The sequence below is a fragment of the Chenopodium album genome, chromosome 6 (assembly GCF_948465745.1).
Source record: "Chenopodium album chromosome 6, dcCheAlbu1.1, whole genome shotgun sequence".
NCBI lineage: Eukaryota > Viridiplantae > Streptophyta > Magnoliopsida > Caryophyllales > Amaranthaceae > Chenopodium > Chenopodium album.
In genome coordinates this window covers 65,471,868-65,496,020 of record NC_137839.1, presented here as the reverse complement: position 1 = coordinate 65,496,020, position 24,153 = coordinate 65,471,868, and the positions used below count along the sequence as shown (strand labels likewise).

The 24,153-nt window shown below is 40.9% G+C and overlaps 1 protein-coding gene across 1 annotated transcript; it reads right to left on the bottom strand.

Moving 5' to 3' along the window:
* On the bottom strand, positions 1–5,514 carry LOC145635023 (GDSL esterase/lipase At4g18970-like). Its single transcript, XM_081686328.1, has 5 exons — positions 5,109–5,514; positions 3,417–3,541; positions 961–1,200; positions 550–790; positions 1–436 (listed from the first exon to the last, which is right to left on the bottom strand). Exons 1-5 carry the CDS (start codon positions 5,341–5,343, stop codon positions 234–236), a joined length of 1,044 nt encoding a protein of 347 aa, XP_081542454.1. The 5' UTR covers positions 5,344–5,514; the 3' UTR covers positions 1–233.
* Between the last annotated feature and the right edge of the window lie 18,639 nt (positions 5,515–24,153).

Sequence of the window (24,153 nt, the reverse complement as noted above, 5' to 3'; positions counted from 1 at the left end):
TATAAATGTAAGAACTACACAATGCATCTAAAATTTGAGTTACACATTCTTTCTTCAACACAATGCATCTAAAAACTTGTTTGGTGAACCCATTAAGGGTCGATCAAGTTCCTTTGGAACATTCATCTTAACCTACCCAAAGTATTTATAGATATATACTTTGTGTGAGTATCCATCTAAAATTATTTCGGCCTAGGTCCGTCAAAAATATCGTGTATAGAATCAAGCTAACTTCAAAGTAATTGCCTAATGCTCATCGGATGGACAAACAAGAACGGGTCATTGTATGCAATTGTTGCTGCTGCCTGATTCACAAATTCTGATGGATGAAATCCATCCATGTATCCGTGAAAGAGCCTATTACGACAAGGGGGAGAAAGCGGCTCACACATGAAATCACTTCTTAATTTGCAACAATATGAATCCATTATAAACCCTGCAAAACTCAAAAGTTTGGATCATAATTATTAGAACAATGTACACATGCTCTTTAAAATGGAATTTTAAATTAATTTAAACTAGTAACGTAAAAATTGTTGACCCGCGTACCAAATGGGAATGAAGTTGAAGATTGCAAGGCCGAGAGATTAATGTAGGTAAATTTGGCCTCAAGGAGCTTTAAATTGAAATCATCTACTAGTGAAACAAGTTTTGTATTGAAAAGATCTACTGCTTTGTTGATTTCATCAACACATTTTGTTGAATTGAATCTAGCCTTTTCAGCTGGAGTGCAACCTATTTGACCTAATCCAAAAACCGCTATCTTCCTTGCACCAGAATCATATAGTGCCTACATCAGAAAATGCATTAATTAGATAAGTAATTAAAACAAAATAAAATATTTATCGAGTGTTAGTTTACATAGATTTGGAAGTGTTGTAATTAACAACACACATATGAGTACATAACGAGATATATATATGGAGAAGGGAGGGAGGGGAGAAAGAAACAAACACATACCAGTAATCGAGATCGATATCGAGATATGAGTAGTGTTGCATATTCGTCCTTGGTGAAGAGTTTGCTACTAGGAAATTGTTGTGGGAGGAAGTAGTTATTAATGTAGTCATTGCTACCAATATTGACAGTGTACAAACACTTGTTTAAGTAGTTAGCAATCGGTCCTTTAACCATCGATTGAAGCATTGAGATTGTGACGTTGTAATTTTGTAATTGCTGATCCAACCAAATTCGTTCACCCTGAAAATGGAGGAAACAATTATATATGGTAAACAAATAAAATTATATTATCAAACCCTTTGTAGAAAATGTTAGTTACTCGTATTTTCAACTTTTTTATTTATCTATAGTAATATATAAAGTGAGAAGGGGTTTTGGGTGATAAATTTCACTTTCCCAAAATACCCTTCTCATTTTCTTTTTCTTTTCTTTTTTTATTTAAAAAAACTACCACCTTAAAAAAAAAAAAAAAATTTTTTTTGACAAGATTAAAAAAAAAACTACCATCTTTAAAAAAAAAACTACCATTCTTTTTTTTTTTTTAGATAATTCATACTCTATTATTTAGTCTCATGGACTCATATATATATATATATTTTGAAACACATAGACATATATTTTTTAAATAACATATAGTTTTGTAATAGCTATATTTATTTAACAACAACTTTCTAATTTATTTTATTAGAATAAGGTGCATAACATTCTGGTAAAAAAATCGAGCTTGATTGATTTTTTTTTATTTTTATTATTATTGCACACACACGCATCGCGTGTGTCTCTTAGCGTGTGGAAATAATGTAAATTACTTCCTTCAATTTGTTCCTTCAAAACCTTTTATTTGCGTTTTTTTTTTCAAACTAGAAAACCGATTCAAATTATAATTAAGCGAATCTAACAAGTAGTTACTTAATCACTTGATAGTGTTTTATTTTTATAATGTATAAATTATTTTTAAAAAAAGTCAAAAGTTTGTGTGCTTGATCAAGTGATTAATTCGTGAATGGAAAAATCTTTTAAGAACTATTCAGATTTGGTTAAGGAAGTGTCATTATTATTTTTTGACTAGAATGTGTCATTCATCTTCGATCTCCATATATAATGCATTATTTTTTCTTTTTGTTTTATAGAAATGTTGACATACAATTAGGGGTATCAATCGGGTTTTCGGTTCAGTTTTGGGTTCGGTTTATCGATTTTCGGTTTGTAACGGGTCGGTTTTTAATGGGTTGGAATTATTAACGGGTCAGTGCGGGTCGATTTTAAATAATTTTGGGTCGGTTCAGTTTGGTTTATTTTAATTACAGTTTCTTTTCGGTTGGATTCTAATCGGGTCGGATTATAATTGGTTCAGGTCATAATCGGTTCGGGTTAAATTCGATCGGTTTAAAAACGGGGTTTGTCAGTTTAAAGCGGGTTTTGGGTCAACACATATCGAGTCCTAATCGGGTCGGGTTGTAAACAGTTCGGGTTGTAATCGGTTCGAATTGAACTTAGTCGGTTTGACAACTAGTTTTGCCAATTTTGAACGGGTTTCGTTAGTGTATATCGTCTAGTATATCCTCAATATTCTTTATTTTTTAACTTTATGTCCCTTTTTTGTATAATGATTTTAAGGATCAAATAATAGTAACAAATCTATTGTTAGCTTTTGATTTAGATTTTTAATTTTTTTTAATACAATATAGTGTTCCATAAGCCGTTACTCGTTAGAAGACAATAATATTGTAGCATAAATTTTCAAACCTTTTCAAAATAAATACTTTATAATTCAAATTAAACCCTTTTGTTTTACTATTGATAAAATATACCCAAAGAAAAAAAATATTCTACGGTCATAACGGGTTACAGAATTACGAATTATAAACGGTTCGGTTATATATAACTGATTACGGGTTGTAAATGGTTCGATCATAATTTATTACGGGTTATAAACGGTTCAATCCTAACCAGTTACAGGTTATAAACGATTTGGGTTTATCGGGTTTTTGTCGGGATTAAACGGTTTTGGTTTACAATGGGTCGGATTGCTATCGGGTTCAAAAGTACTCGGTTCGGGCTATTCTCAGTTTCGGGTTGTATCAGTTTGGCTTGATATCGGGTACGGTTCATTAACGGTTCTCAAACATTCGAATCGGTTTATTTTCAGGTTTTAAAAAATCGGGTCGAGTCGATTTACGGTTTTAAAATAACATGTTCTTAGCGGTTCGGTTTTTTTTCGGAAAAGTTCAAAACGGTTCGGATTCACCAGTTCGGGTCGGTTTTTGACAGCTCTACATACAAGAAATAATCACCAAATTTTACTGTTCATAATAGCAGAAGAAACATCATATTAATTTAATTATAATGAAAAGGGATAAGGGTAAATTGTTGTTTACAATATGCTTTTGCCATGATTCTTTTGGTTCCCTTTTACAAACATAAAACGATGCAAGATATAAAGTTTATAATAGTACCAAATTTGATCCAGTTTCTGTGAGAATTCCTGCAGCACCAGATGCGTAATTGACGCCTCTCAATGCATCTTGACCAATGTGAGCACTATATGGTTGTATAAACTCTTTAAATCCCAAGAATTGAGCTGTAATATCACCAAATAAAAAAAAAATATATTAATAACTATTTGGTTAAATCTTTTTTTTCTTTTTTCTTTTTTTTTTCTTTTTTATTTATTTTTATTTATTTTTAATTTTTTTTTCAAACTAAGCTCCATATGATAGTATGATAGATAATTAGCATAGACAATTTAATTGATTTTTGAATTGAAATTTAAAGTTTGACAATATATACATTAATAGATATTATAATCATAGTTGTTTCCCCATCCTCTTCCATGCATGTAAGAATTGTAAGGTGTGACAGTATGACGACTATGACCCATGAATTACTCCATTTTCATATTGATTTTTTGAAGTCTCAGTCAAAGTCTTTGAAGGCTTTGATCAATAATACTCTTACGATTAATAAAAAATAATGAATTGATGTGATGTGATTTTTGTTAGATTCATCTCATCATGTGTTAATAAGAACTAGAATATTTTTATCATGAAAAGATGAAAATCAAAATCTGTCCTAAGAAAGTTATGTTCTTATATACGTTAAAAATAACTTAATACAAAAGTTACAAAACTTGGGATACATTTTGTGTTTAATGGTTATATTATTTGAAAGATCAGAACCCAGTCACCCCAAAATTAATGATCAGCTAGATTAGTGTTTAATGTTCAGCTAGATTAGTTGGTTAATGCATGTCTCGACTCCTAACTTCTAGGAGTGATATTATACCCAAGATTTGTATCATATTTTGTTAACATTACTTAGTCTTGGATATTAGTCTTACTTTTACAAAATTAGTCTACACTTATATATGCAAGTAATTAGAATCAAATATAGCTATCTATTTTATATTTTAAAAAAAATTCTGATAAAAATACCAATGGAATCGTTACTATAAATCACCAGGCCAACACAAACATAAAAGGCGGCATACCATTAAAGTTTACTTTTTTTTTTTGTATCAATTTTACATTTAGACTCTGTTTGGTTTGATGTAAAAGGTTTTCATGGAAAATGAATTTTCCATTTTTTCCCATTTTTCCTTTGTGTGGTTTGTTAAGGAGTGGAAAACAATTTTTCAAGGGTGGAAAATTTCATCCTTAATGATGGAAAATATTTTCCTACCAAAAACAAGGGAATCCACATTTTCCTCTCTCCTCCTTACCTCTTTTTTTTACTTCCCTCTCATTCATCCATACATTTCCACTCTGATTTTTTTATTTTTCTTGGACTTTTCTTGTATGCAACCAAACAAAGGAAAACTCATTTGCAATTGTGTTTTTCCTTGAAAATATGTTTTCCATGAAAACTAATTTTCCATTGAAAATGTTTTACATTAAACCAAACGAGGCCTTAGAACATCCAAATATCCTAATTAATTTCACGTGTAAAATTTATAAACAGCCAAACAAAGAAAATATGAACAATAATTTATCAACTATAGAAGGATAAATAAATAGATAGATATGGATAGTAGATATTGTGTTAGCAGATCATTTCACATTTTTAGCATTGTTACATGCTTCGTGTTTATATGCTGCCATATATAGTAAATACTGTGCTTCGTGTTTCATTTCATTGTTAATACTTACTGATGAAATCTGCAATGGTACGTCCATTAGTAAACCTTCCGGTAGGAACTCCGCCAGGAAAATCGACACCATACGGCGAATAATTAGCTTTAGCCATAGTATCTAGGGCATTATTGTTGCCTGCATCTGATAGCGAATCTCCAAAGATAAAGTAACATGGCACTTCCGGATCACCATTAACGAAATTAGAGCTAATTGCAACAAGAACAAAAAAAATTACTCGAATTCGCAACATTCTTTTTGTAATTAAGGTAATGAATTGAATTACCTTTGAACTATGAATGATTTATTGCATTATAAGATTAAATGTAGTTATGTTATTTATAGCGGGATTCTTTAATATGGAGTATAAAGTTACAAAAAATTTAAAATAGATATTAAATTCTAACAATCATTACATTTGTACGTTCCTTTGTTTGGCCCATAGGTTGTATTATTGATCTACGCGGCCTATGATGGTAAAGTTGACAATTTGCCTTTTAATTGAAAGTTTGTTAGTCAAAGAAAATAAAGCATTATTTTTTTCACATCAATATAGTATACTTTAAAGATTACAAATTTTAAAACATCCATTATTGGAGTATTATATTTCATTTGGTGAGGGAATATATTCTTTTTCAACAATATGCTATATGCATGAGGACTTTGATCAAATTATATCTTCTACATTTACTTTAGACTTGTATTTGTGGGAAAGACACTTAAGAGTAGAGGGTTAGAACATTCAAAAGGGATAAGGAAGTTTCCACTCTCAAACATTATATCCTCACTTGAAAGGCATCGAACTCCAAATTTTAAAATATGAGATAAGAACCTTACTAAATAAGTCAAGTCTTGGATGATAATGAGTTGAATAAGCTGACGTAAATATAAGGCATGGATGATAAAGTTATTACTATATTAGTGGACAACTTGCTTTGGTCATGATATAATAATTAACATCCTATTGTTTTCTCCAATAATACGCGTTTGAATCAGTTCATAAGATGTGAATTATTCTTTATTCTATATGTCTTATGCCACCATGCCTAAATATAGGAATTTTCTATTAAAAAAATATGTTTACACGTTGGTCGGAGTGTTACAAATAGATTAAAATATTAAAAAATAAAATTCAAACATGTGGATCGAGTTTTAATATCTGGGGTCAAATTTGATTTGCTTTGCTGTTGCTAACATGGGTATATGATATCAAAATGAAATAAAATATCAACTAACGACGATTGCATTATGGATACTTAGTTGTAGAATTTTTTGCGTGATGGGATTGGAAGTGAGGGCTTTTCTAAAGATCTGGACGTGCATTCGAATTTTTGTGTGAATTGATAATGTCTAAAAACTCCCTTACAGAGGCGAATATAAAACATTCATTCATCAACTTGGATCAAGTCAAAGGCAAACTAATATACGGAGTATTCGTTTTCACTTAAAATTAAAATTTTATAAAAGTACTCCATTATTATCGAGGACAAAGGTAACAATCGGATAAATAAAACTTAGGGTTTGTTCACATTTGATGAACAGAGCTTAATAAAAATGAACTGAATTGAAGTGAATTGATTGGAGCTGAACTCAATAGAGCTGAAATAAATATTTTATGAGAAAAGAAAATTAGGAGCTGAACTGAACTAAAATTATTTGGGTCCAATTAAGCCTAATTGGGCCTGGTCCATAAATGATTCAATTCCAAGTCAAGGTCAAGGCACAAGCCTCCAATCATGTCAAGTCAAGCTCAGGTCAATGGCCCAAGTCATCATGGTCAGCCCATATGACTCCAAGCCCATTCCTCCTTATTATGTCAAGGTATAAAAGCCTTCAATTGCACCATTTATCATTCATACACATATAGCTTCAAGCAATAAATACTCTTGCATAGCTTTCTCTCTCTAAACACTGTTTGACTTCGGCATCGGAGGGGCTTTTCTTGGCACAACCCCCGAGGCCAGTTTACGTGTGTTTGCTGTGCAGGAAACCCTCGGCTCAACATCATTTGGACCGAGCTCAGTCTTCAGCCACATCTTAGGACCTTCGTCAAGGTCCCATTGATTTTACCCGAAACAATTTGGCGCCGTCTGTGGGGAAGACTTTCAAAAAATCTTTAAGCCAATTCCAATCTTGCTCTCATCTTAGTATCAATGGCTAAGGACCGCAAGAACAAAAAATCCAAAGCCGGTCCTTCTTCATCGAAGAGGAGCCGCATAATGATGTCGGAGGGAAAGAGGCCTTTGGACCCTCCTTCTCCGCCATCTCCGCCTTCACCGAACAGGCATTCCTCAGGGGAAGCCAGCTCGGGAAGGCCATCAAGGGAGAGGTCACAATCTCCCTCCATCCATTCGCAGCTCCTCCTCGGTCTGGCACTGCAGCTCAGTCCAACCCAAGGACTCATTCCAACACTCGAAGCCTGCCTTTGACCATCCATTCTCACCCCTAATCTCATAGAGGGTCCCCTCAAACGGTACCCTCCACCGAGGAAGTTGCGCGGGCGGTGGCGGTTGTCATGGAGGCCATGAAGGCCAGCATGATGCTACCACCTCGTGACCGGTCACCTCCGCAAACCAGGCATCAGTGGAGGAGCACCGGGAAAGAGGGGGAGAGACCCCAATCCTTCAAGGAGTTGGAGGAAAATTGGGAAGAGGATACTTGGAGAACCGAGCGAGAAAGACAAAGGAACTCGCATTTCTTCAAGGAGGCTTCTACTCAGCTCACCTTGAGCAAAACTCATAAGAGTAGTAGTTTAGCCTCTCGACCGGACACTATTCGCCGAAGCGTTCACGAGCGCCTCGGCCGCAAGGAACAGAGTGTGCACAGCCGCCTCTCATTCCCGGGGACTGAGCCCCAACCTTCTGACCAAGGAACGAAAACCACTTCTACCTCTCTAAGAGAGCGGAGAGCGGTTCCTTCGGCCAGAAGTAAGGGCAAAGTCGTGATACTTCCCACCAGTTCTCCATTGAAGCAATGGATTCTGGAAGAGCATGTACCGACAGTTAAAATCCCTTCGCACATTACTTGTGATGGGATTTCGGATCCGAAGGACCATATTGCCTCCTATGAGGGGCATATGCATCTATGCCCCATGTCCGAAGCGACCTGGTGCAAATACTTTCCTACTACTCTCAAGGGGGTCGCGCAAGCGTGGATCTCCAAAGGAGTAAAGGAGGGTTCTATAACTGGGTGGGACGATCTGTCCACCAAGTTTAAAAGTAAGTTTTCTACGGCAAACCGCCAAGAGAAGATAACTGTAGAGCTTATAGGCCTGCAGCAAGGGGAGGCCGAAAGCCTCCGGGACTATCTGACTCGTTTCAGCAACGAGTCATCCAGTGTTTCCCAGCTGGATCAAGGGTTGGCCGTCTTTGCTATGCAAAATGGCCTTCAGCCAAGAAAGTTCCTTGACTTCATGGTCATGCCTCCCCCGCAAACCTTGGAGGAAGCTCTGAACGCTTCGGATAAGTTCATCCGGGCTGAAGAGTGGAATAAAGCGAAAGCCTATCCTCAATCAGGGGGTGGGAAACAAAAACAATAATCGACCGAAGGCCAAGGCCAGAAGTCGAAAGGAAAGGCAAAAGCCTCAAAACAAGCTTCGGCCAACGAGCCGAAGAAGGAGAAATCTGCACCTTACCTGGGCAGATATGAATCCTACACTCCGCTCGCACTCCCGCGCGCCAAAATTTACAGCGTGACGAAGGGAGAGCAGATTTACCGAAAGCCGAGACCGCTTCCCCAGTGGTATCAGCAGAAAAATAAAAATCTTTGGTGTGAGTTCCACGAGTCACCGGGACACAACACTGAAGAATGTATCCAGCTGAAGGACCAAATCGAGGATATAGTCTGGAAGGGATACTTGAAAAAATATATCGCGGATCACCGCGAGAAAAAAGAGGTTGAGAAGTCTGAGAAAGACTCTTGGCAAGAGCTGGACTTCCCCCAGAAGAACAACAACAAGACTTCGGAGGAAAAATTTGCCCCGATATATGTTATATATGGGGGGACGTGTTCTCGAAGGGAGCATAAGCGTCACCTTAGGGCTCTGACCCATCAGGTGAACAATGCTGATGTTCAACCTCCTCAGTCGCCAACACCGAACATGACGTTCTCAGCTGCCGACTGGTTGGGGGTAACATTCCCCCACGAGGATCCCTTGGTTATTGTTGCTACAATTTCCAACCATGACGTGTCCAGGACTCTCGTGCATGGAGGCAGCGGAGCAAACATTTTATTCCGAAAGGCCCACAACCAAATCAAGCTGAAGCCCAAGCACCTAACGCCAGTACCCTACCCGGTTTCTGGATTTAACGGAGCTTTAACTTATCATAATGGGAAGGTACTCCTTCCTGTCACTATCGGTCGCGCTGAAGCAGCCAGGAACGTCATGACCGAATTCTTGGTCATTGACGCTCCTTCAGTGTACAACGTGATCATGGGGAGACCTATGATTCACGAAATTTAAGGGGTAGTCTCAACATACTATCAAATGATGATATATGTTTCGGATGCTGGCTACCCCGAAAGAATTGAGGGCAGCCAAAAGGAGGCCCGAAGGTGCAACTACCTCAAGCCATCCATTAGTCATTCGAAAGATGACGACGATGAGGATGAGGAGGAAAAAGAAAAAGAAAAGGAGCCAAGTACGAAAAAGCCGAAAGGCCTAAGTGCTTTGGCCCAAGGTTCTCTGGCCAAAGAAAAACGGTCAGCGAAAGAAAAGGCTGGTTCTTCATCTGAGCCGAACGACTCAGAGAGCTAGCCGAAGAAAAAGTCTGGGACGCCAGCTGATATTGACAACAGGCCAGATGATGAAGAGTCCGGCTCCAAAGAAATGGAGCTAGATCAGCAGACTGAAACAGTTGAGTTGGCTGAAGGAGACGCTGAAAAATGTGTTACAATCGGAATGGACCTTGATCCAAATGTCCGCGTTGAACTCATCCAACTCCCACTAGTAGAAAATAAGTAATGGCAAGCGGTTCAAACCCCCTAATGGGAAGCGGTTCTGAACCGCATGCCCTTAGGGGGCTTGCCAATTGGTCTTTAAAATGGCAAGCGGTTCAGAACCGCTTGCCAATTGTAGTGAAAGGGCAGCGGTTTTGGCGCCAAACCGCTGCCCATTAGGGGTATTAAAAATATTTTTTTTTTTTGGTTTTTTCACTTAAATTGATACATAATCAAAAAATATATAAAAAACATTAATATTTTTATTAATTAATTGTTGTAATATTACAATTTCTGATTTTCAACAATAAATTAACCACCCCACACCACCAGCCGCCAGCCACCACACCACTAGCCACCAGCCACCACCCTACACCACCAACCAACAGCCACCAGCCACCACCACCAGCACCACGACCCCCAGCCACTTACCCACCACGACCCCCCACCAATACCAGAACACCGACCAGCAACACCACCCACCACGACCCCCACCAACACCAGAAAAGCGGCCACCATTACCCGTCCACCCACAACAACCCCCACCAACACGAGAACACCTGCCAACACCACCATCCACCACGACCCCCACAAACAACAAATTGACCTAAACAAACCAATTCAACCACCCATCACAATAAAATTAAAAAAAAAAACTGAAAAAAAATATATAAAAAAAAGGAAATACTTTGAATACCACAAAAAAACCGAAATTGGATTAAAATTTGAGTTAAATTGGTCAAATTTGACCATAAAAACTCTAGATCTATAGTTTTTATTGTCGAATTCGACCATAAAAACCCACACGCACCACCACCGGACTACCACCGTTTAACCCACACGAATTGGTTCAAAAATCCATGCTCAAATTGGGTCAAAAATCCATGCTCGAATTGGGTCGAAAACCCACCGGACTACCACCGGATTTCACTGGGAAAGGAAAGAAAGAGATGAGAGAGAAAGAGAAGAAGATGGAGAAAGGAGAGATGAGAAGATGGCGTGACAATGGAGGTGTGAGAGGAGAGAGAAGTGAGGGAGTGAATGAGAGGAGAGAGAGCGAACTGAGAAGTGAGCTAGAATAGGGGCGAAAGGGGAGAGAGGAGAGAGAGGCCGTGAGAGGGATATAATGGGATTAGGGTTTGTGAATTGTAATCCCGCTTTTTTTTAAATGGCAAGCGGTTTGGGGTTGAACCGCTTGCCAATATATCTAATGGCAAGCGGTTCAACCCAAACCGCTTGTCATTATATATATATTGGCAAGCGGTTCAACCCCAAACTGCTTGCCATATAATATTACAGGTTTATTTTTAAAAAATTGGGTAAATGGCAAGCGAATTTTTAAAACCGCTTGCCATTTGGGGCTTCCCATCACTTATTTTCTACTAGTGTCATTCGGGACAACCGAGATGTGTTTGCTTTCTCGGAAGCTGACATGCCCGGTATAAGTTCAGACCTCATCTCTCATAAGCTTAATGTCGACCCTACGTGTCGGCTAGTTAAGCAAAAGAAGCGGAATTACTCCGCAAGAAAGAACCTAGACATCGCAGCCGAAGTCAAAAAGTTGTTGGATGCAGGCTTCATCGAACCCTGTCAGTATCCAGAATGGCTGGCAAATGTGGTGATGGTTCAGAAGTCAAATGGCACCTGGAGAATGTGCGTTGACTTCACGGACCTAAATAAGGCTTGTCCGAAGGACTTTTATCCCTTGCCGAGGATCGATCAGCTAGTCGACTCGACGTGCGGCCATGCCTTGCTTAGTTTCATGGACGCATTTTCTAGGTACCTTCAGATCTTCATGCACCTCGATGACCGAGCAAAGACGGCATTCGTCACGAACGCCGGGGTGTACAATTACAAAATGATGCCCTTCGGATTGAAAAATGCCGGGGGCAACATATCAAAGGTTAGTGGATCAAGTTTTTGCCGAGCAAAAAGGCCGAAACATGGAAGTCTATGTTGACGATTCGATCGTCAAAAGCAAAGAAGATAAAGACCATGTTAAGGACCTGGCTGAAACCTTCGCCACCTTAAGAAAGCACCAAATAAAGCTGAATCCGAAGAAGTGTGTCTTTGGCGTGAAGTCTGGAAAATTTCTCAGCTTCATGGTTAGCACAAGAGGGATTGATGCCAATCCCGCAAAGGTGCAAGCAGCGCTCGATCTCTTTGAGCTGAAAACAAAAAGAGACGTTCAGCGGCTCACTAGAAGAATGGCAGCCCTCTCGAGGTTCATCTTCAGAGCCTCGGATAAAGGTTTACCTTCTTCAAAACCCTGAAACTCCCAAAAACAAAAGAGCTCATCTGGGGAGACGAGCAGAAAAAGGCCTTCAAGTAGCTTCGAAAGAGCATCTTGCTTAACTTCCTACGCTAGCTCGTCCAGCTGAAGGGGAAACCCTGTAATTATACGTGGCTGTTAGCCCAGCAACCATCAGTGCGGTGCTGCTGAGGGAAGAAGAGAAAATTCAGCAGCCGATCTATTTTGTCAGTCACACTCTGACAGATGCCGAGACTCGCTACCCCCTACTCGAAAAAGTTGCTTATGCTGTAGTGGTAGTAGCTCGGAAGTTGAGGCCCTATTTTGATTGCCATCAAATAGTGGTCTTAACTGATCAGCCGCTGGAAAAAGTGCTCGGCAAAGTAGAAAAAACTGGTAGGTTGGCAAAGTGGGCTTTCGAGCTCACTGAGTTCAGCATCAGCTACCAGCCGAGAGCAGCCATCAAGGCTCAAGCTCTAGCGGACTTCCTGGCTGAATGCTCGTACCTGGAGACGCTAGACGAAGGAAAGAAAGTCTGGACCGTTTTCACGGATGGATCCTCCACCGTAAATGGTTCGGGGGCAGGGGTAGTGATAACCTCTCCCGAAGGCAAATCCTTTGAGAGTATGCACTCAAATTTTCTTTCAAAGCTTTGAACAACGAGGCCAAATATGAGGCAGCAGTTGCTGGCTTAGAATTGTGCATCTCACTGGAAGCCGAACATGTATGTCTGAAGATAGACTCTCAGCTAGTTGCATATCAGATCAGAGGTGACTACAAGGCTAAAGAGCCATCAATGATAGCCTACCTCGCCAAGATCAAATCAGTCATCGCAAAGCTGAGAACTTTTGAAGTTCAGCTGATCCCAAGAGGTCAGAGTGCTCAAGCTGACGCACTCTCCAAACTTGCTAGTTCAACTCTTACTAAGCTGAACCAATCCGTTTATATGGAGGTGCGCCGAGAAAGAAGTGTCGACGAAGCACCTGAAGTGTGTTCCGTTGACCAAGAACCCAGCTGGATGGATCCCATCCTAGCTTTCAAGATTCGGGGAGAAATTCCTGAGGACAAAACCTTAGCCTCCAAGCTGAAGCGAACCAATTCCAGGTTCATTGTCTTCAATGGAGACCTGCTGAAAAAGTCCTTCTCAGCCCCATTGCTGAAGTGCATGGGCCCTACAGATGCGGATTATATCCTTCCAGAAATCCATCTTGGCATTTGTGGAAACCACATTGGGGGAAGGACATTAGCCCATAAAGCCTTAAGAGCAGGGTACTATTGGTCCACCATGATTTCAGACGCCAAGGAGCTGGTAAGAAAATGCGAAAAATGTCAAAAATTCGCACCTATCACCCATCAGTCGGCCCAGGAGCTTCAGTCAGTCTTGAATCCGCTTCCATTTGCCCAGTGGGGGCTGGATATCCTGGGCCCCTTTCCAGATGTTCCATATCAGAAAAAATGGCTGATAGTCGGCATAGACTATTTCAGCAAATGGATCGAGGCCGAAGCAGCCTCGAACATTACAGAGAAAACTGTCAGAAAGTTCATCTCGCAGAACATCATTACTCGTTTTGGCATCCCAAAAGTATTTGTCTTTGATCATGGAAGGCAATTTGACAATTTGTCGCTGAAGCAGTACACTGATCAGTTCGGCATCAAGTTGGCATATTCAGCAGTGTGCCATCCGCAAAGCTACGGACAAGCCGAAGCTGCAAATAAGCAGATCCTTAACGCTCTCAAAAAGATGGTTGAGGATCAAAAATCCAAATGGCTGGAAGAAATTCCTGGAACTCTTTGGTCACTTCGGACAACTGAAAAGGAGGCAACGGGCCACTCACCTTTTGAATTGGTGTATGGTGCCGAAGCCGTTCTTCCAATAGAAATTGGTTCTAAAAGTGTACGAGTGCACCACTTCTCAGCTGAGAATAAGCAACTTATGAAGGAATCTCTCGATTTCCTCGACAAAGTAAGAGACTCAGCCAGAGATAGAATGGCTGCATATAAGCAAAGAATCATCAAATTTTATAACCAAAGGGTCCATGGAAGGCCTCTCAGAATTAGAGACCTTGTCCTTCAGAATGCTGCTGCAGTTCAGAAAAACCGATTCCATGGGAAACTCTCAGCCACCTGGGAGGGACCTTACGAGATTTATAATGAGCTTCAGCCTTGGACATACCGACTTTGGCAGTTGGATGGAACTGAGCTGAAAAATCATTGGAATGCTGATGTACTTAAAAAATTCCATGTGTAAACCCTTCGGGGCAAAACAAACTTTGTAAGTACATTCTCAATTATTAATGAAAGGCCTCAGAGCCAATGTTTCTACAAATATTTGCAATTTTTATTCTTTCATTTTTCTTTATTCTATCTACTCTTTAAGAGTTTTCCTTCAGCACTGTCTGAAACCTTCGCCTTCGAGGCATCAGGTTTTGGATTGCTAACAAACTCGCCTATAAAAGAACACTGGTCTTTCAGCTGAAGTAAACGCTTCAGCAAGACTTGTTCTCCGAGGCAGTGAGTCCATGGACGAATCTGGGATATTGCTTTCACTGAGCCTTGTATCTCAGAGGGTTATTGTTTGGGATATTGCCTTAAGTTGGCTTTGTGTCCCAGATATCCATTTTTTAAGATAGAAGACCAAGAGTAATCGCATAACAATTAGAAATTTATTAAGTACAGAAAAGCTTCGTCTAAAATAAAAAAAGACAGGCAATTATCTCAGAAATCCGAAGATAAACTTTCAGAATTCTGGGGTGGCAACAAACACTACAAGTGTTCACCAGCTGAAAACTTCTAAAGCTGAGGGCCTTTTTACTTAGCATATTTTTCAGAAATTTACCGGATTAATGCACAAGTTCAAGGCAAAACAGTAAGAAGAAAAGTAGCAAATTCATGAGTAAAAAGCTCGAAGTCCGAGCCACAAAGTTAAATGTTTCAGAACATAAAAATAAACACCGACAGCCGCCCACAAGCGGGAAATTACAGCTGCCGAAATGCATACATGACAAAAACTAAAATGTTTGTACACCAAGGCAAGCTAAAGCAAAACAGAGGCAAAAAATTCAGAAGCGGCATTCAGAAATTAAGTACAAGTTGATCCGCAGGATTCTGAAGACGATATCTGAGTCCCTAGGCTTCAGCTGAAGGATCAGGCTTTCCAGCAACGCTGGGCTCCAAGGTGGCATCGGTTCCGGCTGTTGAAGAGGCGGGATGAACTTGAGCTTGAGCTTCGTTCTCTTTGTTCTCAACTTCCTCAGCCTCAGCATCCTCCATTTACTCAACTTGGAGACGGATCTCCAGATCTATCTCATCCTGGCTGGCGAACTCCATATGAGGATCTTTGGGGTCTTCAGTCTAAATTTCACATTGGTACCAGTCCAGCTTAGGAGCTGCATGAAGGGCCAGTCTTCGGGCCACCCTATACCCATTGTTATAAGCAGTCGAGTACTCCGCCTTGGAGTAAACTTTGATGGCCAGCTGAGCCTCAGCGTCGGCCAGCTTCTTCTGAACCTCCTCCAAGGCCTTTTGGGAGGACTCTTGCTGTTCCTTCAGCTTGGACTTAGCATCAGCTAAGTTGCTGCTCCTTCTGCTTGGCCTCGTCCTGAGCTTGGGATAACTCAGCCTCTTTGTCGTTCAACTGAGTCTCTAAGCTAGTCAGCCTCTGCCCTTGAGCCTCGAGTTGGGTGTTAGCCTCAATCAACTCAGTCTCCCTATCATCATAAGCCTTTTGGTGACGGTTGACATCAGCCTCCAAGATCTTGACACTTTGCTGAAACAAAGCTTCCCGAGCCAGCATTCGGGAGTCAACCTCGTTCACGATCTTCAGCTCGATCTGGGCCTTGAGACTCTTGACATCGACAGCGCCGAACTCATTGATGAGAGCCACACCCTCGTCCATCATAGGTAGGACCTCCTTCTCCATGTCATTGCAGAAGACATTGAAGGAGTCCACAATTCGCTTGGCTTCGTCTTCATCCTTCTCCTGCTTCAGCCTGGCAAGCTACGCCTCCGTTTCAGCTATGTCCACTCTGTTTTGGAGAGAGTCAATCATCTCACAGGTCAGAGTAAGATTGTGGACAACCTACAGAATCGAAACTCAGTCCAGCAAAAAAAAATGAAATGAATGATGATGAACTGAAGAGCTGAAGTAAAATATACAATAACAACATGTACCTGCATCAGCAGCCTTTGGTTATCTCTTGCGGGGTTTGGGATATCTGGGCCAGGCTCGGCTATCCCAGCAGTTGCACGGAGAGACCACTATCTGGCCTGCTCCATTTCGGACAAGTGGGAGCAGCCGCCAAAGTAAGCCTCTGCGCTCTCTCCATACCTTCCCCAGATCTCAGCCCAAGTGCTGTTGGGGATGGGGATCCGAGGCGCTGAGAAGCCCATATCCCCATATTGAAAGGTTCTGAAGGAGGGGAATGAAGATGATGGAGCTTCTTCAGCTTTGTTGGGGTCAGTTGGTTCCTCCCCTTCTCCAGTTCGGTCCCCATCAGCACGGACCGTTTTAGCGTCCTCAGCAGGTTGGTTAATTAAGGCATCAACCTCCTACTGAATCTCAGCAGTAAAACCCCTATCGGCTGCATTTTCAGCAGCAGCCACCTCTTCAGCTGCCCCTCCAATAGCAGCTTCGTCACTAGGGAGCTTATCAATACTCTCCTTGTTCGACACCTCTTCTAGAACCCCCTCCTTTAGGTCAGGAGTTCGTTGATCCACCTCCATCTCTTGAGTGTTAGGAGGTGGTGAAGGGGTCTTCGGCGGTGAAGGAATTGGTGATGGTGGCTGAACTGGGGGTGAAGGACCCCTTACACCTCTAGGAACCCTGCCCCTGCCTGCGGCAGGTTCCCTTATCACAACGCCAGGCATCGGCCTTAGAGCGAAACCATCCGGGCCCACTACTACCGGACCCGTCCTTCTCCTCTTCATCCGAACCAGAGGTTGCTCATCCATATCCTCAGAGTCTGAAGTTTCAGACTCCGAAAGATCTTCAGGTTGTACATGAGCTTTTCCCTCTCTCCTTCTGCTCTCTTCCTCAGACTACATAAGTGGGGGGGGGGGGGGAAAGAAGGGTTTGAATAAAAAAAAAAAAAAAAAAAAACAAATGCAACAAAACAACAAGGCAAATTTTTAAAATGCTGAAGAACTTACCAAGGTCCTCGGCTGAGCCTCGTTTCCTGGCGCTTCCTGTTCGGCAGCTCCGTAGGTTCCTTCGCCTCCCTCTAAGGCTTCATTTTCCCTTGTAACTTCTTCAGCCGTCGGAGCAGCTTCCTCTTCTTCAGGCAGCAAACGTCTCAGAGGATCCCGCTTGGCCCACCAAGGCTTTTGCTTCAGATAGTTTGCAGCAGCCTCAATCTGAAAGCCCGTCGAATGCAGATGCAACGGACGGTCCTTCGGATCAGTGATCGTCGGGGCATGATCTAAGATGACTCTTTCAGCGTTTACTCCCAGCCGGTTGTAGCCAATCCCTGAGTTGGCCTCGTTCAGCTCTGAAAAAAGCAGAACGGATGAGTTAGCTTAATGAAGCAGATACTAAAAAGTTCTGAAGTAATTGCAAAATGAAAAAGAAACAAAGTGCAAGTCCTCGGCCCCAACCGAAGGTGCTTACCATCTCTGAACTTTCAGCTGAGGCCGATAACCGCCAACATATTCTCTTGGAAGGCGTAATGGGAGTCAGGAAGCCATCTCGTCGGGATGTGCTTCATCCGCCCAGTCCCTCCAGGATTTTCCTACATCCCGAAGAAGTGCATTTGCTCGTAGCTAGGATGGTTAGTAGCATCAGAGTCTACAGGACCCAAGTCCAGCATATTTGGGTTGGGTTCGGAGAGATAACGGGGAGCCCCGAAGAAGTGAGGGTGATCCGGATCCGAAGGCGCCCTAACCCAGATCCACTGGCCTCTCCAGTCCTTGTCCGAAGAATCATTCAGCCACATTGTCTAGCATTGCGGATGACTCTCAATCTGCCACCAGCCAGAGCCATGCTGACCATATCGGCTCTGGGTGTTCGGCACAAGCTTATGTAGCCTTTTGAAGCAGTGCAGGTTCAGCTCAAGGGAAAAGAATCGGCACACCCAGAGGTACATCATCACCCTTCGGATGCTGACGGGTGTCAATTGGCACACGGAGATCCTGTACTTTATTAATATGTCCCTGACGAAGGGATTTAAGGGGAACCGGAGCCCATATTGTAAATGTCGAGTGTACACCCCCACATATCCAGGAGGTGGACGATGAATCCTATCACTGGGCACTGGCATTCGACACCAATACCCATCCGCCTCCAGAATGCCGTAGTGCAACTCTATTTGTTCGGCGAAGCGGTAGGCCTCAGCATTCTTGACCCACCAGGGGTAGGGTACGTTCCTCATCATAGTCGCAATGGCTTCGGGATTCTGCCACTCGTTGTACCCAGGGAGCAAGTTCCAAGGTGCAGCGGGCAGAACTGTAACACCCCGACCCCAAACAAATTATGGAGGGGCCTATTGTCATGAAAATGCGCATCGAGGGCCAACAGCTGTCCCCACAAACCAACACAAGTCCTTCCGGCGCATTTTGTCCTCACTCATGCGCACCCCGAGAAAACTTCCTAGGAGGTCACCCATCCCAAGACTACTGCCAGCCAAGCACGCTTAATTATGGAGTATCTTAGCAAATGAGCTCCCTAAAAGGATGATGCACCTTGTTGATATGAGTAGTATATCAAATCCTTTTAAAGCAATCATGAGGGGTATTACAGACACCCCCACTTGAGAACGGCAACGCCCTCGTTACGCCTGGAAAGCTAGGGACTCCAGTATTACGCCTAACGGCAACTGGGTAGCCAAAGTGTTACATCCAATCTGGCCACGGCCATATGTAATACCCCTCATGATTGCTTTAAAAGAATTTGATATACTACTCATATCAACAAGGTGCATCTTCCTTTTAGGGAGCTCATTTTCTAAGATACTCCATAATTAAGCGTGCTTGGCTGGGAGTAATCTTGGGATGGGTGACCTCTTGTGAAGTTTTCTCGGGGTGCGCATGAGTGAGGACAAAATGCGCCGGAAGGACTTGTGTTGGTTTGTGGGGACAGTTGTTGGCCCTCGATGCGCATTTTCGTGACAATAGGCCCCTCCCTAATTTGTTTGGGGTCCGGGTGTTACAAGAACTTCCTCCTGCCCAGAGACACCAGCCTCACTCGTTTCTTGGGAAGGTGCCGAAGACAAAGGGGTTGCCCGGATACCCTCTTCCGGGTCAGCCCCAATTCTTCCCTCTTCTGGGTCAGCCCTGACTCTTTCCCCGTTCCAAGTGTCGGCTCGGTCCCTTGGATCCCGAGCCTGACCCGGTCTTCAGGGTTGACGCTCTTTTCCTCTAACCATTGTCGGATTTTTGAAAGAAAAGTCGAAAAAAGGGGAGTACTTTCAAAATTCAAGAAAAATCGAAGAGAAATCGAAGAAAATTACCTTAATCTGAAGCGGAATTCGCCGGTCTACCAGTTCGGAGCAATGAATTTCGGTTTCAATCCTTAATCTCGGGGTTTTAAGTGAAGTTTTGAAGCGGAAGCAAGGGTTCTTGCGGGAGTTCGAGTGTGAATTTGTGAAGAAGTGAGGAGAGAGAGTGCAAGAACTGGCCTTATATTTCCAGAAATGGAAAGTTTAAGGGTCTGCGTGCTCACTTAATCTCTCTTAAATACCTCACTAAGTAAACGTTAAACACACTTCCCTCCAATTAACTGCCCATTATCCGTCCAACTTCCCCACTAATTATCCAAATTACAATTATCTCATTAATGACTGTTTAAAAATTTAAATCTCTCTGATTTAATTAAATCATTTACTTCCCTCCATTTTTATTAAATCCAAACCCGACCCATCATTCTTCCAAATCGGGTCTGGGGGGCAAGTTGTTTGGGTCCAATTAAGCCTAATTGGGCCTGGTCCATAAATGGTTCAATTCCAAGTCAAGGTCAAGACCCAAGCCTCCAATTATGCCAAGTCAAGGTCAAGGCCCAAGCCTCCAATCATGCCAAGTCAAGCTCAGGTCAACGGCCCAATTCATCATGGTCAGCCCATATGAATCCAGGCCCATTCCTCCTTATTATGTCAAGGTATAAAAGCCTTCAATTGCACCATTTATCATTCATACACATATAGCTTCAAGTAATTAATACTCTTGCATAGCTTTCTCTCTCTAAACACTATTTGAATTCGGCATTAGAGGGGTTTTTCTCGGCACTACCCCCGAGGCCAGTTTACGTGTGTTTGTTGTGCAGGAAACCCTCGGCTCAACATCATTTGGATCGAGCTCAGTCTTCAGCCACTTCTTAGGACCTTCATCAAGGTCCCATTGTTTTTACCCGAAACAGAAATGATTGGAGCTAAACTGAACTAAGCTAATTGAACTGAAATTAAATTGAAGTGTACAAACCCTTAGAATCAAATCATGCTTATTCTATACATTAATCTTTTGTGTCTCTCTCAATATTGAATTTGTCTTGCTCTATGTTGATTTCTTACTCATTTCAAATTTGACTGTGGTACTCTATCTATTGGTTGGGTTTCAAGCTAAGGTCAGGGGTTGAATTTGCATTTTTCAATTTTTCTAAATCATGTGTGTTTTATTTTTTAATTATTATTATTATTATTATTATTATTCTTTTTACAATGTGGAAAAAGAAGCCTAGCTCCCAATCAAATCTGATTGTATACAAGCAATTGATGATAATTAGAACAACAACAACATCAATAGCAATAATCGTGATTATAGTACTAGTACTTATAAGGAAATTTTGACTTTTGCTACCTATGAAACACATGCGTTTCACTTTTGCTACTTAGGAAAAATATTATTTTATTTTACTACCTATCGATGACACTTTGTTAAAAATCGCTACCACTTAACGAAATCAGTTAGTATTTCCGTTGGTGAGATCCAGCCAGCCTCACTATTACCTTCCGGCCACCACTACCTCCTTAGCCACCCTAACTTCCTCCCTGTTAGCCACCAAAAAAAAAAAAAAAAAATAAAATAAAATTAAATTAAATTAAAACCCCAGCCTCCTCTTTATTCTCTCTCCTTTGAATATCCTCCTTCTCTTTCTCTCTCATCTCCGCCTCCCTCCTCCTTCCTTTTTCTCTCTCATCTCTGCTCCCTCCTCCTTCTCATTCTCTCTCCTCGGTTTTTGAAGTCCAACGCCACCTACCCCCAAGGCCGCTTTTGATCGGATTCGACCACGACACAACCAATTAATGGTTTTTTAGGTCAAATTCGACCATGAAATCTCCAAATCTGGGGTTTTCATGGTCGAATTATACCATATAAACCAAAAGTTGAATATTTCATAAGGTATTTTTACCCTTTTCCATCAATTTATTGTATTTTTTTATTTTTTGGGTAGTGGTGGTCTGGTGGTGCGTGTGGTGCAGTGGGTGTGGCTCAGTGGCTGTGCGTGTGTGATGGTGGTGGTGGTGGTGGTGCGTGTGGTGGGTGTTGCTTAGTGGATATGCGTGTGTGATGGTGCTGGTGGAGGTGCGTGTGGAGGGTGTGGTTGTGCGTGTGTGGGGCTAGTGGTGCGTGTGGTGGGTGTGGCTATGTGTAGGGGTAGTGGTGCTGGTAGTGCGTGTGGTGGGTGGCGCTGGGTTTGTGGTGGCTGTGGGTTTAGGCGGATTTAGGGTTAAGGTGGGGATTTTTTTTTTTTTATTATTTTTTGGGTAGTGGTGCTGGTGGTGGGTGTGGATGGTGATGCTGGTAGGTGGGGAGATGAGCTTCGTGGGTGGGGGAAAAGGGGGTAAGTATGGTCGCCGGCGCCGACCGCCAGGGGAGGGTGGCTGGGCTTTTTTTTAAGAGGGTGGCTGGTTTTTTATTTTTAATTTTTAATTTTTTTTTATTATTATTTTTTAAAAAATAACTTAACGAAACTCTAACTAATTCCGTTAAGTGGTAGCGATTTTTAACAAATTGTCATTAAAAATAAAATAAAAATCTTCCCAGATAGCAAAAGTGAAATACATGTGTTTCAAAGGTAGCAAAAGCCAAAATTTCCTTTTTTATGGAGTATAAGTATGTATCTCGTCGTTCTGATAGGTGTCGGGTTTGTCAAATTTTGGTATTTGGTATTAGCTTTTGCTTCCTATTATATGAAGGTCAAAGTGGCTCACAATAGATTGTTTGTGTGTTTAAATTATCTAATTCTAAGAGAATCGGATTCAATTCAATGGTCAAGCTCTTCCTCTAAGTATTTTTTGAGTAGTTGTTAACTACATCCTTGTTTTTTTTTAGTTGACACCTTTCTATTATCATGCGTTGTCAACGCATGTTTTTAACGAATAATATCTCTAACTATCAACATTATGAAATTATAAAAAGTAGACATTAATAAAAAAATACATTGAAAACGATTTAATTAAGACCCCACGTGAATATGTTTTATCGTATTTATAAACCACAGAAGCTAGTCAAAGTGTCTTGTGTGAATAGTGTAAAATTCAAACGGTGTCAGCTAAAAAATACGGAAGAAGTATATTAATGTACACCGAGGTAACTTTTAATGAGTTTAGGATAACTTTTGTTGAATTTGGAGTAACTTTTATCTCTAAAGCTTAAAAAACTTTTATTTATATATATACCATGTAACTTTCATTCATTATAGGGTAACTTTTAATCATTTAAGATAGCTTTGAGGTGGTTGTACAATATTTTATTGTACATTTAATTTTTAAAATGTTTGTCATTCGAAAAACTGACTTAAAATAGAACAATCCATCTAACATTCTTACTATATCAAGTATTCTAGAGAGAGTGGGCTTACAAAATGACCCATGTCATGATGTCAATGTGATGTTAATCGTTTAACGATCTCACCCCAACTTAGGGAACTGAAACATAGTACTATATAGAGACTAGCACTGGCGTATCCAACAATTTCAAAGTATCGGTTCAAAATTGTAAAAAAAAAATGAAAATATTAATTAAAAATTCAATACGAGCGCATAAGTTCAATTTTAGGATTACAAATAGATTAAACATTCTTCTACTGGAGGATCTCTTCAACCAGGTAAAAAAAAGTGGAGCACGTTCTAAAAAGATTCTAAAGTCATGGTAAAAACCTCACAATCTATATTAACATCAAGCAAAACTCTTTGTAACATTCTAGTATTTTCTTATATAGAGTAAATCAATAAAAACACAAAAATCAATCAAGTACAACATATATATATATATATATATATATATATATATATATATATATATATATATATATATATATATATATATATATATATATATATATATATATTGTTGGGGTTTGGTGAGTCCGACTCACCGCGGAAACAAACCCAAAAAACAAGACCTCACTTGTAATAAATAAAACATAAACATAATTAACTTAATTACAAGATTAAGATAAGATTACCTCTGGAGCGTGCTTCGCCCGACCGCTTGGGCTCTTACTTGAAAGCTAGCCTCGAAATTATGAAGGCCTCCAACGATGATCCACCCGCAACAACGATCACCGACTAGTTCCAATGTCTTGGGGTTAGCAAGACCCGACCGATAAAACCCGAGTAATTGAGTTCAAAGGCTTTCACAAAATGTGATATTTATTCCAACAATTGAGTTCAAAGGTTTTTCCTACTAGTGATCCATTTTCCAACTCTTACTCAAGCATCATTTCCAATGTCATTAGTTGGGTATTTATAGGAAATGATGAGAGTATGATTGTCTCTCCAATCAATGTGGGATAGTGAGATTTTCATCTTTTATTTTAAAGCTAAAATAAAATTATTTAAGCAAGCTAGTAATAAATCAACAAGTGTCAACTATACATGAGAGAGCAAGTGAGTACCACTTGAAGAGGGGGGACCAAACTTGCTCCCCACTCTCTCCCTCACCTTG